The 17,286-nt window shown below is 33.1% G+C and overlaps 2 protein-coding genes and 1 pseudogene across 4 annotated transcripts in view; 2 read left to right on the top strand and 1 right to left on the bottom strand.

The window, feature by feature from the left end:
- Positions 5,124 to 7,939, top strand: LOC104776887 (B3 domain-containing transcription factor LEC2-like). 3 transcript variants are annotated; one of them, XM_010501045.2, is made up of 6 exons: positions 5,124 to 5,728; positions 5,920 to 5,994; positions 6,733 to 6,833; positions 6,950 to 6,996; positions 7,113 to 7,186; positions 7,493 to 7,939. In XM_010501045.2, exons 1-6 carry the CDS (start codon positions 5,315 to 5,317, stop codon positions 7,790 to 7,792), a joined length of 1,011 nt encoding a protein of 336 aa, XP_010499347.1. In that variant the 5' UTR covers positions 5,124 to 5,314; the 3' UTR covers positions 7,793 to 7,939. The 3 variants fall into 3 exon arrangements, with proteins under 3 accessions (XP_010499347.1, XP_010499346.1, XP_010499344.1); XM_010501044.2 differs by having other exon boundaries at positions 5,124 to 5,809; positions 7,511 to 7,939; XM_010501042.2 differs by having other exon boundaries at positions 5,124 to 5,809.
- On the bottom strand, positions 8,414 to 10,257 carry LOC104776886 (annotated as a pseudogene).
- LOC104776885 (non-classical arabinogalactan protein 31-like) overlaps positions 15,972 to 17,286 on the top strand; it is a 2,787-nt gene continuing 1,472 nt past the window's right edge. The window contains exons 1-2 of the mRNA XM_010501041.2: positions 15,972 to 16,670; positions 17,199 to 17,286. Of these exons, the coding sequence (XP_010499343.1) occupies positions 16,004 to 16,670; positions 17,199 to 17,286 (755 nt within the window). The 5' untranslated portion in view covers positions 15,972 to 16,003. The remainder of the gene's footprint in view (positions 16,671 to 17,198) is intronic.

Below are 17,286 nucleotides of genomic sequence, written 5' to 3'. Positions count from 1 at the left end.
TTGTTAGTGATTTCAAGAGATTCTCACACAAAGACACACTGTTCATCAACTTGTTAAACACAAAAGGCACCCTCCTATGCGTAATAGTCATTGGTCAAAAAAACACTGAAACAGAACATGGTGATTAACAAAACTAACTCAAGAGAAATACATTCCCGATCCATAGGCTCATTTATCTTTTGTGGCTAGCTTTATTCATGTAACAACCTGTCCCGTGGACCCCAATAGTCTACCGATATCTGCCCCAACGGACCGTCCGTGGACCCCACTAGCCCACCGCTAGCTGCCTCAACGGACCGTCCGTGGACTCCGCTAGCCCACCGCTAGCTGCTCAAACGGACCCCAAGCTGGCCCTGCAGGGCATCGATCATAACCCCTCACTGTGGAAGGTTGTTAAAGGGTGGGGACCAGGGTTCAAGAAACGTGTGGCGCACCAATAACCTACTGGTGGATTGGGATATTCACAGTGAGAGGTTAGGATCGATGCCCTGCAGGGCCAGTTTGGGAACGCCTGGCGCACCAGGGATCACAACCCGTCACGTGGACCCCACTAGCCCACCGCTAGCTGCCCCAACGGACCGTCCGTGGACCCCGATAGCCGCCCAAATGGACCCCAAGCTGGCCCTGCAGGGTATCGATCATAACCCCTCACTGTGGATATCCCAATCCACAGATCAATTGGTGGCACCTGTAGGAAGGTTGTTAAAGGGTGGGGACCAGGGTTCAAGGAACGTCTGGCGCACCAATAACCTACAGGTGGATTGGGATATCCACAGTGAGGAGTTAGAATCGATGCCCTTCAGGGCCAACTTGGGGTCTATTTACGCGGCTAGCGGTGAGCTAGCGGGGTCCACAGATGGTCTGTTGGGGCAGCTAGCAGTGAGCTAGTGGGGTCCACAAGACGGGTTGTTACAATTCACTATTACGGGTTTAGGATTGAGAGTTGATCTGGAACTCTTATTAAATTCATTGAATTGTGTTTTTGCTTTTTTCTGTTTGTATTGTCATGGTTTTAATTAGTTTTCTATAATTTAAAACAGCATTTATTGCCTTTTTACCCTCTATTGGGCTTTTGCTTTTCTCTTTTGGATTTTTAAACTCCAAAGATATTTAATATTTTCGGCGACATATTTAATATTTTCGTCGACATATATAATCTAACAATATTTTTTCTTAGCAATATTAAACAAAAACATATACCAAGAAAAATGTCAACATGGATCATTGTTAAAAACTTTGTTTTTGGCCACTTTAGCATTGATGATTAAAGTTATGATTTATACTATTCTATGATATTGTAATATGTTTCATAAAGTACATGGGCAAAAAATATAATAATTTGTACAAAAAAATTGAAAAAAATATCAAAGGTTACAAGACTTATATCAACTACAAGCTTATTATATACTAGATAGTGACTCACGCTATACAGTGCAGGTATATATTTACGTAAATTTGGATTTGTTAAATAATAGTAAAAATAATATTTCTTTTCTTCATTATATAATTTTATATATTTAATATACTTAACTTCATACTCTGATTTTTACTCGTAGTCGGTACCACTATTTTGGTTTAGGTATAATATCAAAATTTGTTAATTATATATTCTGTAAATTCTAGAAAAAAACTGTATATATTCATGATCTGGTTTTACAAATTGATGCGATCGTGTTTAGAGATGTTAATATACCAAATTTACATTCGTGATTGGTGTTAATATTAACACCATTGTAGTAATTGGTATAACATGTTAGTATATTAATTTACAATTAGATTATGTATATGTATATTGTCAAAGTTTTTCTTATAGGTGGAAATTCTCTTTTTTATATAGGTTAAATTACATTCGAATTTGTAAACATTAGTGCATGTTGAAACTAGGTAATATGTGTAGAACCAAAAAAATAAGGAATAAGGTAAAAATTTTATTTATATTTTATTTGTAGATGTAAATTTTAATATGAATAGTTCACCTTATACACTTAGTATTGTTTACATAGAGAATATTGTGTATAAAATTAATTTTTATGAATTAAATAGTTTATTATTGTTTTCTAATATTTCTGAAATAATAAATCAAATCTGTTAAATAATTATGAAAATATTTATTATAAAGCAACTAGATAAGGATCCGTCCGATTTGCGGGTTTAAATTTTGTAAATAAAATAACATTTAATAAAAACATGTTAAAATTTATTGTACATTATTTATTCAAAAAAATTGCTATAATACAATGATTTATATCTATATAGAAATCTTTTATATATGTTACCATTAAAAATGTATTTTTTTACACCTAGATATACTGTATGTTACAAATATATTATTTACCACCACCTATTATATGTCTCTTTACTTTCACTTTTTCATATTTTCTTTAATCACTAAAATTGTTGGCTCAAAAAACATTTTGAATACATAACAATAGTGTATGAGTAACCATAGAGAGAACCTCGGTTCTGTCCTCTTCCCTTATGGAAATAACCTTCGCTCTGCCTTTCTCCCTTAGGGAGATAACCTTGCGTCCAACCTCCCCTGTCTTCCTCCCTTGGGAAAATAACCTTGTGTTCAACCTTCTCCGCTATAGAGAGAACCTCGGCTCTGCCCTCCACATATGTGGAAAGAACATGTTCACTTCTTTTAGCTATCTCAAAGTGGCTTGCTCCAACAACCAATGAAACTAAAGACCATTTTCCAACGTCACAAAATCTTTTGATAGTAACTAATGTTAAATTTCCCAATGAATTTCATGGAAGTTTCTTTGACACATCATTATGTAGCCTCTGTCTCCAAGCTCCTATGGATCTATCAACAACGATTTATGTTTTTTCAATATATTTATGTTTGTAGGCTTGTGTTTGATTAGCCTATTTTATCCAACCAATAGGTTGATGACTTTCTCATCTTTATCTCCTTTTGAGATTGAACGAATGGTAACAATTATGTTGGCACACAAAAAAGGTCTATGACAAACCAATCAAAGTTGAGAAATTAGAAAAAAAATAATTTGACATAATTAATGAAATAATATAAAATTATAAGCACAATAATATATGAATCTCAAGTAATTCAAAGATGAAAATATAAATTAAATAAAACAATCTAAAACTACTACAATAAAACTTAAAATACAGTATTAGAAAAAGAAGATGCATATATGAATCTTCCCTCTTTTTTTTGTGAACATATCAATCTTACCTACTCCAAAATGAAAAAGTAGAAAGTACGAGTATATTTTGGTTTAAAAAATATGGAAAATTTGTTTTTCCATTAGAAAATTTCGACCAATAGAACAAAGTTGAAAACAATATTTTTGAATAAATTATTTTGTTAGATGAATAATATGAGACGATCTATGTTTATATAGAAGTGATTATTTATATTTTTTAGAATTAATAATTTTCTGTACATTTTCCTTAAATCTTTTTTTCTATTTTATGAGAAAATTTATTCCAATGAGCTTATTGTGTTTTTAAAACTTTCTTGCTTCCCACTTTCCTGCAAGACGTATTATCGTTCGACGATAAGAACGCTTTCTGTTTAGTTGATCTAGTGATATATAATCTCTGTTGTTATCTTGCATTTGTGTATTCATCCTTTTTTTATGCTACATGCCCTACAAATTAATAGAAGTAATAATAACACCGTGAAAAATTTGTTAATCCCAAAAACCTTAGTTATTATGCATAAGAAATTGTGTTAACACTTCAAAGTCAAAGATTGCGTAGTATGCATTATGAAATTGAGAAACGAACAAAATTCAAAGAAACGACGACGAATACACATGGTAATATCTAGGAATCTATTTATATGGTTGCTTCGATTAGACAACAAACAAATTGCGTTCGAGGAATGATGATGTGTCAAACAAAAAGGTTAATAAAAAACAAAGAATAAAATTTTATCAAGAAAAACAAAGCTAGTCGAAATTATTTTGTTTGCAGATAAATATGTCATCATCTATTTGCTTATATAGAGGGTGTATTTACAATCCTTTTCTTTTTAGGGTTAACAAAGTTTTTTTAAAATATAAAAATATTACAATTATCTTATGCATCGTTTTACCAAGCTTGAAAACTATGATTTATGATTGTTAAAATTGACATGTGTTACGATCTGATGAGTTACTAACTTTGATATGTGAATTCTGATCGTTAAAACTAACATGTGTCAAGATTTGATGAGTTACTAGTTTGGATATTTAATCGTTAAAGCTGACACATGGCATGATCTGTTGAGTTTTTAACTTTAATCTCTCTTCATTAAAATTAACATATGTCACGATCTGGTGAGTTAAACTTTATATAATAAGATATCTGCTTTTTTTTTTAGTTCTTAAATTAATTTAAATACAATGACATTTTGCAATATGCCACATATATATATATATATATTGTTCCAACCGAATAATTAGATTTAGAATATATATATCCACAAAATTTAATTTCGAAATCTAAAATTTTAGTAATTTATTTATATATCGAAAAGAAAGTTTTTCCCAAAGTATGTTTATAAAAAGGTACATATGACGATTAATTGAGTTTCAACCAAATACGAGTAACAATTTATGAAGTTTTTGGTAACTTTAAAATTTTAATATGTAAATATTAAATCATTTCTAAAGTAAATGGATTTGTCTTTTTCTTCTTTGAATTCAAAAGTTTTCTAAATTAAGGTTATTATAATAAGTAACCGTTTTCTAAAATATGTACAAGCGACAAGAATATTAATGGGGAGTAAATTTATATTTGACGAAACATGAATGGTTGTTAATTGAGTTTCCTCAAAGTTTAATATGCCAACTATCAAACGATTCAAACCAATTACTAAAGCTGCAAAGATTCATTTTTTCATTGTTTGAACTAAAAAAAAAAAAAATATATTAGTATAAAACTTTAGATTAAGGATTACATTTAACAGAGTAAATATAAGGATGAGAGCCAGGCAACTCAAAAATAAATAAAAAGAGTCTTATCTATCTCTCAGAAAAAAACAACACAAACAGCCAATGAGCTTCTCGTGGTCTTCTGTGCCATAAAAACCATTTATATACATTCAAACACAATCTGGCGCCACACATACATATGTATGTATATGTCTTAGCCCTTATATATTCATATCTCTCTCCTTGTGTGAGTGGTGAGATGGGTATCCCCATAAGCTGCAACATCGAACCATCTGCAACATTTTGACTCGTTTCTTTTTGTGTTTTTTTCAACATCTGTCTCTCCTTCACTCGCTCTCTCCTAATCAATCTCCCCAACGACCTCTCTTGCCCCACATTCATATCTCTCTCTCCCCCCGGGAAAAATGGATAACTTCTTTCCCTTTTCCTCTTCTAACGCAAACTCTGTCCAAGAATTCGCTATGGATGCTAACAACAATCTCTCGCACATAACAACGATGCCTACTTTATACCATCATCAGGCTGAGCCTCATCACTTGTTGTATTCCTACCCGGTGGAGCAGATGGCAGCCGTGATGAATCCTCATCAACTGCTTTACTCATCCGATGCTTTTCCTCAGATCCCGGTTTCGCAACCCGGAAGTGAGTTCTGTTCTTTGGTTAGTAATCCTAATCCTTGTTTGAGAACAGAAAGAGGTGGCTTGTTTCTTGATCCGACGAAGATGGCCAGGATCAACAGGAAAAACGCGATGATCAGATCAAGAAACAACTCTAGCCCTAATTCTAGTCCAGATGAGGTGGTTGAGTCAAAGAGACAGGTAATGATGCTTAACATGAAAAATAATGTGCAGATCCCTGTGAGAACAGATCTCTACCCTCACTCCACTTTCGATAACAAGGTTTTGTTTTTACTGGTCCAAAATTTTGAATTTATACGGTTTTGGGTTTATATTTGTCTCTACGATACATTTTTTATAATAAAAAAAAAATTGATTGTTGGTTGTTGTAGAAGCTTAGGGTTTTGTGTGTGAAGCTTTTGAAGAACAGCGATGTTGGGGCACTTGGGAGGATAGTTCTCCCAAAGGTATGTAAATTCTTTCAATTCAGTTCACTCAGAAATTTGTTCGTTTTGTTTTCATTATTTTTCTTCGTTTTTAAAATAACTCAACATTTCATTATAGTGTATAGGATTTGACTACCACCATTTTATCAATAAGATTTTGTGGAACATAGCACAAAAATCATTGTGGCCACAGATTCTCTCATTATGCAATTATTTATTTCACATTTCATTTTCATACTAATATATAGTAGTATTTGTCTAACCAATAATAAGTTTTTCCGTCTTTATTTAAAGTAATCACACGAAAAACAAGATGAGTATGAAACATGAGTATATAATAAAATTAGTTTGGTTTCCGTACGTAATTTTATATTTTGAATTTTTACATTAGCGTGTAGTGTATATATGAATTGTACTAGTTTAAGTTTGAACTTATTTATGTATGGCACACAATTTTTGCTATGCATTTAAATTTAACTAAGATGAAGATGTGAAAATGAGTTTATTTTAAATTACGGGGTTGAAGAAAATGGAAAGTCGTCTATATGCCTTTCCTATTAAATGTATTCTCTTAAATGGTTTACCTCGAGAAACCATTATATGGCATGGGAAAGTGAAAAAAAAAACATCATGGAAAAGGTTCTACATATCTTGGTTTTAAATTAAACATTAATTTAAAGTTATTTTAATGATAATGGTCATATCGATCGTTGTTATTTTTCTAAGTAAGAAAGACGTTTATATGGCTATGTACTGCAGAGAGAAGCCGAAGGAAAGCTTCCGAAGTTATCTGATAAAGAAGGAATCGTTTTAGAGATGAGAGATGTTTTCTCTTTGCAGTCTTGGTCTTTCAAATACAAGTTAGTCTCATCACTTTTTTGTTACGACTTCTTGTTAGATTTCGAGTTGTTTTTATTTATCAAATAGCGAATAATTTTACGACTAGAAAGACTTAAAGCTTGTATTAATGCCATAGGTTCTGGTCCAATAACAAGAGCAGAATGTATGTCCTCGAAAACACAGGTAAATTAAGGAATTCAATATCATTTCAAAAAGTATATAATACTATTGATTCATGTAAAACTACTCTTTTACTTATATGGATTTTTTTATTTTATTTTTTGTGGTCATAACTAAAGGAGAATTTGTGAGGCAAAATGGAGTAGAGTCGGGAGATACTTTAACAATATACGAGGACGAAAGCAAGAATCTCGTGAGCACTCTCTTGTTAACTCCCTTTCCCCTATATTTTTAATTATTATTATTATAAAAAAGACAAAAATAAGTTGAAAATTTATTAATTAGTAGACTGAAATTGGAAATCTGAAAAGTAGTCATTGAATTCAGTTTGTTAAGCATACAGACAAAAACTTCACTGCCCTTTTATTGGCCTTTTCCTGTCAATGATAACATTAAGTTACGTCGAGTTTATAATTTTCCTTTTGTTGGGTTAATTTGGTTTGGTTATGACTTATGATTTTGTGTGTGTGTAATATCTATTCACTTGTTCTTATTAAAGTACTTCGCTGTTACAAAGCCGGGAAGACAAAATGGAGGAAGAGGAGTTGAGTCGATGGAAGTGAACGAGATGAACCACTACGAAGAGATAATGTATGATTTCATGCCAGGAGACGAAGAAGAAGCTTCTATTGCAATGCTCATCGGAAATCTAAACGATCACTATCCCAACCCTAACGATCTCATGGGCCTCACCGTTGATCATCAGCACCATCAAGCCGCGTCCTCGTTGCCATCTGTGGATTATCCGCACGTGGGTTCACTCGATGATCGAGTGAGCTTTGACGACATTGTGTGGTGATGTAGTGTGGAAGTTCATATAGGTACCCCCTTGTGAAAATGGGCCTTGGGCTATACAAAGAAGAGAGATTGAAAGAAAAGAAGATATTATATTTCATCATCTGAGATTTACCCCCATTTGAGATTCATATCCATATATTGTTTTTGTTAAAAAGTTTTTTAATTAAGAGAAATTATCATTTATGTTCAATAGTGTACTGAAGATTCGTTTTGAGTTTTATAAGCCGGAAGATATTTTAACATCTTATTAGCAAACAATCTTTATTTTATTGGTTGGAGATATGTTTTCTTTTTTATCAATTTTGGAGATTTATCAAATAATTTTATAATATGATAAAATATTTGTTGACAAAGGACGGACATTCATGGTACATTTTGTACTCTAAGAGCATCTGCATTGGTGTAGGACAATTTTTGGTCCTTCAAATATATTAATCTTATTTTGAGAGTTTCTTAAGTTTGGTATAAGCATTGATGTCCCTTACAGTTGGTCCCTTAGAAAAAATAATATTATTTTTAATTAAAAAAAATAATTATTTAAATTAATAAGTAAAAACATATTAAAGTTTTAATTTAAATAAAACATATAACATTGACATTAAAAACATAAGAAAATTACAAAGTTGCAAAAACTTGAAAAAAAAAACATACAATTAAAACATGAAAGATAAAAAACATAAACATCTAATCTCTGAATCTTTACTTCTAACAGAATTAACCGCTGTCAGACTGTTTTGATTTTCAGGTTTATTTTCTTTATGACATTCCTTTTTAGAGATGAGTCTTTCTACTTCACCTGGAGGAGTATCACTTGGCCTAACAGTTTCAACCTTATCTTTGATAGGAGCACTATGAACCATTGATAAACTACTTGATAAACTCAATGATGTCGAACACGGTCCAGAAAATATTCCCTGCACCAAAAGGTAAATTTTCAAACAAGGAAACGTTGAACATTCAGAGAATATAGTAGGTCTGTATCTCTAATCTTGTAACTTACACTAGAATATAACTGAAACGCTCTCTCGCTTCCACAGATGCCGACACTAACTGGCTGAACCGCTACAGCCTCCTTTAACGCTTTCTCATCATTTGTTTTTACGCCATCATAGCTATCAATTGTCACAACCCGCTGTTTCAACTACATAACAAAAGAGACTCATGTACGTTAGTGAATGTCAAAGACCAAAGACACAAACAAGGTATAGAAATTAAACAAGGAGAAAGTAAACCGATACCTTATCCTTCTTACAGGTGGCATCGCGTTGTTGATAAGGATAGTCTTTCTCTGTGTCTATTCCCTTGTTTTTTATGACAAATTGGAAAGCATAATCCATGAGACCACCATTGCAGCCATCATTATAGGACTTGTCACAATCAATGAGTTCCTGCTCGGAGAGGCTGATGAGATCTCCTGTAACAATTTTGTTGATTCCCTCCATAGCTCCAGTAGCAGAGAACGACCAACACGCCCCTATAAATGTAGTAGAACATCATCATCCACTCAAATAAACAACATGGTGGATGCATCTGAGAGAACACATTACTATTTCTGACCAAAATTCCAACATTTGTCACTGAATCAAACAGTAACTGTCATATAAGAAGAGTAGAAGACACATGATAATTGCTTCTACACTTTCCGAAAAGGTTCAATCAGTATAATACTCTCAACCATAATTACACATGGAAAAGGAAAGAAAAGTTATACTCCAAAAAAAAGTCCAAAAAGCGTAAAAGAGATGCAAAATTAGATTACGGTGACAAACTTTGCCACGATTGGTCTTCCTGTAACATACTACTAAGTAACCACAGAAGATGAAACCTGCATCCTCAAAGATTCTAAAGTTTGAGAATTTTCTCCGATCTAAATCTAATCTTAAGTTCCAGATTCCAAAGTCTTGATCTTTAATCCAATCTTAAGTTTCTAAGTCTCACAACAAAAGATAGAATAAAAATACTGCAGCTTCCTTGATCTTTGACATTAGTAACAGCTCTGTTCTTCCTCCAATCAACAGAATCTGGAACCTTTACGGTACCACCCAGACTCTTCCCTTTACTACTAGCCATTACCAACGACGGCGCAGAAACAGAGAGTCCAAGACGAGAGGTCTTGAACTCGGTGTGAGTCAGATCCGCGAAGGCATTGAGAGAGAGAGTAAGTAGCGTTAGCGATGAAATTGTGTTTGGTAACGAAGTCGTGGTTATCTTTAAAGATTTGAACCCTGTGTTGCCTCTCTTCTTCTGAACCGTAAGTTTTGCTATGTCTCTGGCACCAGTCCTCGAACAACTCGGAGATGTCATCGGAAGATGACGATGAAGATGATGAAGATGATGAAGATGATGAGGAAACGAGAAGAAGGAAGAAGAAAGTGAGAGAGACAAAGGAGAAAGATGACATTGACATTGACATGAGATAAGCAAATGAATGGATGCTTTTGCGGGCAAAACAAGTCGGAGAAATAACACAAACATCTCACACCCAGACACGTGTAACGAAGGACGGAGAAATAAATGTCCCCTATGAAGGAACGTTCCTTCGATATATGTCGAATTTAAATTTAAATTAAATCATTTAATTGCATCGGACAACCCATTCATACACCAATGCAAATGCTCTAATATATAAGTCTTCCTGCTATGTGGGTGGGACGAAACGGTTCAAACAGAACCGCGCAATTGAAAGAAGCGTACATGCAAACCTAAGATTTCGGAAATATCACATTGAAAGAAGCGTACATGCATGTCACACCGGTGGAAAACTGTTTTTTGAGGGAAATTTGTTGGACCAATCATGGGTACTGATTAACTTATTAATCCAAAAACTAAACTAACTCATAAGCGGAGAGTTCTCACATCTTTTATATATTATCGGAAAAAAAATTATCCGAACCGATGTAGAACATATTGGACTCTAATAACGTTGGATTTTGAGTGATTATGCAGATAGACGATTATGCCATGCTCCGTTGCCAATGAAGCAGGTGTTTTGTTTTAGACATGTATATATATATACAGTATATGTTATAATGGGCATAACTTTGTTAAAAGACGTTTTGATGGTTAACCCGAGTTTAATTATAAACCAAAGAAGTTCACAATTTGAACTTTTCATAAACCTTTTTGAGTCTTTTTTGCTAATGGGTTAAAAAAAGAATTGGCTTTAAACATAAAAATACTTAGAATAGGCTCATTAGACTTAGACCACAACAAAACAAACATAGCGCAACTTCACTAATTCATTAAGTTCATATATATATATATATATATATATATTCATAGCTAACTTGTACGGTGTTAGTTATGAAAGAAAACAAAATTAAATAACAAGCTTGTGTGGAAACTAAAAACAAAAATTGAAGAATATGTTTTGTCAATAATATGTTACTGTTGTCAAATTATATTGTGTATAGTTTATTATTGTTGTACTTGGAAGTACTTTTTTGGTTAAAAATTATGTTACTTGAAAAGATTGTCATGCCTTGCACGTGATGAAAAGATAAGAGAAATATTATTTTCCACAATTAGAAAACTAAGACCATCTACAACGGCAGCAAAGCTCGTTCGTTTCTACGAATAATATATTTTAATTATTTTCTTTTAATACTACTATATATTTAAATAAAAAATTTAAAAAAAAATTACCTTATTAGAAATGGACACATGTCCTTTCTGTCCAAAGAATCGTTTCTTCCGGTTCTTGTAGAAGGAACGTTGCTCAAATATTTTCTTCTTTTATGATTACTTTTCAGTTTTAATAAAGAGTACTCCTAAGAGCAACTACCACTGGACATGCCATAAAATAAGTTATTCGGCTAATTTCTCAAACTTGATTCCCTAACACTAACCCCTAAACATATAATTTGTAAGTCCGACGCTCTAACCCAAGCCTGAATTCTAGTCGAAGCCCAAAACTATTACCATTGTACTGTTAAAACTGAAAGTACATCGGAACTCTTCAAACGATAGCCCCTACTCTCTAATTAGATAGCCCAATTTAGTTACTTTAATACTCCAAACCCAACCAACCTGGGACAATTAGCCGTGTCAGAAATACCCAGTTAATGAGAATACCAAACCTTATAGAAACCCCAAAATAGAGATAAAATCTTTCATGCAACACGTATTGAATACTTGTAAGTTGTAACAGAGTAACACAGTATTCAATGATATTTTATAATAAATTGTACAGTCAAAATATTTATATGGTTTCTTGAGTACAATCAATTTTACATGACAAAAACAACCTTCATATCAATAATACTTATAAGTCAAATTTGATATGGTTTATGACATTACATGTCTAGGTAGTCCAATACCCAATTGATCCTGAGTAAAAATATGCAAGTGAGTAGAAGACCAGAATGCATACCAAGTTACGATTTGACTCCTTTTTTTTTCTCTCTCATTGGACTTACGCTATAGATCTTGGATATAACACGATCGCACTAAAATGAAAAATCCCATGCATATATATTCGATTTAAAGTTAAATATGGGAAATAGAAAAAAAAAAAAATATATATATATATATATATGGGAAATAGATGTTCAAATTTAATAATCGTTGGTGTTCTCCGGGATAGGCTCCTCGCTTTGCTCCGAAGGATGATTGCAGAATTTCACGTGACTACGTGAGCTTGTTTCACTAATTACTACGTAATAGATAGGATCCTTCTCCTAGTTGACTAAATTTTATTCGGTCGTAATAGTTGACATCTAGATCTATGCACAACAAACCGTAAAATAATTCTACATTTATAGCGCTTGGATATTAATGCAACATTAAAAAGTAGTATTTTTTTAGATTAATACTAGTATAAATTAGGAGAAAGTAAAATTTCTTAATTCAAAAAATTACACATTTGGATTGAAATCATCATTCTTAAACCTCCTACATAAATATATAACCTCGTTAGTCTTGTAAATATACAAATTTGCACAAGCATAACACTGTTAGTATAACTTAGGAATATAAATTACTAACTAACCTTAATATTTTAAAAAGTAGTACTACTCCGAGTGGGTGAACTTATTGCCATTGACATTAAAATTTATTAATTATTACCCCATTTTTCAAATCATAGTCTCATTAAATTATAATGGATTCCAACTCCCAAGTACTCAAGCTCCTAAACATAAAAACGTAGGAAGCGTGGAATTTCGATTTAGACATTAAATGTGCAATGTAATAGTATATGTCATGTGTGGATTATGAAACAATGTATGAACGTTCACAAGTGTGTATATATGGGCTGTGAACTTGTGATCGTTCATCGCACTTTGAATTTGATCGTCACAAAACTTTGTGGGCAGCTCCGGGATATTTAAAGCTTGCTTTTCAACGGTGGAGATTGTAAATAGACAGTTAGTTTTCGTTATGTGGTTCAATCTTTAAAGCTGTTTGTTTATGTTTCTCTATCGGTTTAATTTCAAAGTTGTTTTGTTGTTGTGGCTGGTTGTAGGGCGTGTTTAGCTGTGAAAATTGTTTCAAAAAAATTTCGTAAAAACAACTCCCAAATAAGATGATCCATCGTTTGCCTAGATGCAAACCAAGCTTGGATGCCACATACATACTTCATATTGTGCTTAACCGATTCCAAATGTTTTTGTCAATCAACTTACTAGATTCTCAATGGAAAATTGTTTGATTATTTTTGTTAGAATAGGAAATTGTGTTGCTGTGGAACTTAACCCTTCGTTGATGTTGTGAAGATCCGACAATCATGTCGGACATTGATAAATCTAACTATAACACTATGATACTATCCTATACACTAACGAAAAATTATACTCCATACAAAAAATATAAGGACAAAGACTAGCACGAAAGTAGCCATATTTTTTGGAGGAAAATGTGGTAAGTTCACGATGCATACTTTTACGGACGTATTTATTGTTTTTATTAAATTCAGTAAAATCATAAAAGCAAAGAGAATCATTCCAACGAAGAATGATTAGTCTACATTGTAAACGTAATGATACACATCTTCGCGTTTTCCGATTTAAACATTTAAACAATTATGGCTCATAATTGTGTTGTATGATCTATAGCGAAACGTTAGACAAAAGCATCCAAAGATAGGTTTTAATTTGAAAATTAAAAAAATAATAATAATGATAGGGTGGGTCTATCATATTTCCCATACTTTTGCAGGTAACGCGAAAATGTAACATGACATGTCTCTATCCGGACAAAACATAGTTATCCCGCAACGTTAATAATTCAAGTTACCCCCGTTCGTGAATATTATTGATCATTGTAGAAAGAAATGGTGGGTTTGGACCTTTTTCGTGAATCGCTTTAGATATTTAACATTAATTTAATACAGAAAAGAACAAAAACAATTCAAACAAAACGACAGGTAAAGGAAAAATATCTAAACGTAACAGTTCTAACTATTTGAGAAAAAGTTTTCTTAATAATAATGGATTTAAATTTGAGCATGGTGGCTAGTTAAGAGATGGGTGATATTTGTATTACAGAGTTGTCTTAGTATTACTTATTATCATGTTTATCGGCAACTGATCCTAGCTAGTTGTCTGCGTAGAACTTTTGGAGTTACCTGTTGATGTATGATACAAAAAAAAAAAAAAACAAAAAAAAATCTATTTTAAGCAATTGAGGAACATGTGCAACGTAACGCAGCAATTGCGCTCAAAGTCTCCAAAAGATGTCATCAGTAATATATTGTAAGAAATTAGTTAAAACAACATCAGAGTTTCATAAAATGTGGTTTCCATGCATTCATCACAATTAATGTAACTAATGGCAAACTCACTTCACGGCTACTAACGTATAGAAATAGATAGTTAAAAATTTCATGTTTAGTAGGACATTTGCAAAATACCTTTTGTAGAAGGGTGGCCTAATCTGTCCAACAATGCTCTCCAATCAAAATGTTCTACTACTTTCAAAACAGAGTTTGTTTTTTTTTTTTTTTTGGCAAAACCCATTATTAAGTACATTTCTGATGCTTAAATATCAGAAAAGTTAATTTACTCGATCATACATGAAACACATCTCCCGCTAATATGATATTATCGTATGAGTTGGTACTTTCTTAGACTCTGGTTCTGCAACTAAAATAGCTATCAATACATTGATTTTCCTAAATCCACACATAAATTATCAAAAACTTTTGCATGTAATTGCTTTGATATCATCATGTCAAAAACAAAAGTGCTTTCTTTGATATCATGACAAAACAAAAAGGACGCAAAACAAATTAAAATGAAAATTCATATTCAACATTACAATGATTCACGCTATAAAACAATTTCTCTAAATATTATATTCTTCCAATATATTACTTTTGTTAAAGTATCCAATAATGTTTTGTGTAGATGGATCACCAGTTATTTTGTTCTTGTCATTTACTTACATGCATACATGGAACTGAATTATGTATTGTAAAGGTAAAAACGTTTAATAGTTATTTGGTTTTGAAAATAAAAAATGCATTAAAAATAATAAATACACTAAAGAAAATCATCTTTATGATAAAAAACAAATTAAAACATCAACTATTCTAATAGAGGGAATCTATATTTATTACATATATATAACAAGAATAATCAAGAAAAAAATACTACAACTTGACATAGACGATCTAAATCTCACACCGAGTCTTTTATTCTAAATGTTTTCTAGATGGGTGTCAAGATCTTTTTAACACATTGGGTTCAGCCATGAGCTAACCATATACATTGGTTAGTTTCTCACAAAGTTTCTCATTAACCAAAGAATTAATAAAATATAAAATAATAATTTTTTATCAAATAATATATTTTTATCGTAAAAGTTTTTCTACGGAGAAAATTTCTTAAAGATTATCAAATGAGAATAGTTCTCAACTCTCATTGCAAAAAATTATTATATTATATTTTAGTATTTCTTTTTTAATTGAGAAACTTTTGTGAGAAATATCCAATGCATATGCTTTAAATTTTTCAATCTAGAGTGTCTATGTCTAGTAGAACAAAGGAGTAACAAAAAAAACAAATAATAAGAAGAGTGGCTAATGTGGAGTAAAAAAGTAACTAATAATGGAGTAACTCATTTCGATAGTTTTTGATTTACTATTTACAAAATAAAAATAAAAAATAAATAAATAAAGAGTTATTTGATGACACCTAGAGTCGTGAACCTTCTCTCCTATATATAGACCCATTTCATAATCACAATTCATATCACTAACCAAACAAAAAAAATGGGGTTCGTAGGTAAGAGTGTATTACTGAGTCTTGTAGCACTTTGGTGCTTCACTTCCTCTGCCTTCACTGAAGAACTGAACCATGTGTCTCAAACCCCTTCTCTAGCTCCTGCGCCGGCTCCTTACCACCACGGCCACCACCACCCACACCCTCCCCATCACCACCACCCTCACCCACACCCTCATCCACCGGCCAAATCACCTGTTAAACCCCCGGTTAAGGCACCAGTGTCTCCACCAGCCAAAGCTCCGGGTAAGCCCCCAGTTTACCCTCCCACCAAAGCTCCAGTTAAGCCCCCAACCAAAGCTCCGGTTAAGCCACCAGTTTCCCCGCCAACCAAACCTCCCGTTAAGCCCCCGGTGTACCCTCCCACCAAAGCTCCGGTTAAACCCCCAACTAAAGCCCCGGTTAAGCCACCAGTTTCCCCACCAGCAAAACCTCCGGTCAAGCCCCCGGTTTACCCTCCCACCAAAGCTCCAGTGAAGCCCCCAACTAAGCCCCCGGTTAAGCCACCTGTTTCTCCTCCCGCTAAGCCACCGGTTATGCCGCCGGTGTACCCGCCTAAGTTCAACCGTAGCCTAGTCGCCGTTCGTGGTACAGTCTTCTGCAAAAGCTGCAAATACGCTGCGTTCGACTCACTCACAGGCGCTAAACCCGTCGAAGGTTTGAACCATTTTTTATATTTATTATCTTTCACTTTCGTTAATTATTTCATACACTCACAAATAAATACCTCAGTAATAGTAATAATCGTGTGAAACAACTCAACCTGCCGCTCTGCATACGCATTTATTCATTCAGTACTGTATACGTATATTTGTCTATAGAATAATACGTATTTCATACCACTGCATACGCATTTATTCATTCAGTACTGTATACGTATATTTGTCTATAGAATAATACGTATTTCATACCAAAAATCATGACGCACACTTCGATAATAATAATTCAAATTTCTAAACGTTACAAGTGGGACCTTTTGGTACGTAACTAGTCAATGTTTCGAAAAGAGGTAAAAATAAAATAAAAGAGAGTGACTATGTACACTTCTGCACTCATCAGTCACTGTTTTTTACAGTCTGGCCCATCAATTTCACTACTTCCCAAAAGCATATAACTATTCCCATTAGTTCAAAAAACAGATCTAACGTGTATTAATTATATATTATTTCTTTATGGTTCGTGCAGGTGCTACTGTGAGACTAGTGTGCAAGAGCAAGAAGAACATAATCTCGGAGGCGACAACAGACAAGAACGGATACTTCTTTTTGTTGGC

This window comes from Camelina sativa, chromosome 3, assembly GCF_000633955.1.
Source record: "Camelina sativa cultivar DH55 chromosome 3, Cs, whole genome shotgun sequence".
Lineage (NCBI taxonomy): Eukaryota > Viridiplantae > Streptophyta > Magnoliopsida > Brassicales > Brassicaceae > Camelina > Camelina sativa.
Note: the sequence above shows the minus strand (reverse complement) of the source record. Positions and strands in the feature narration are given on the sequence as shown.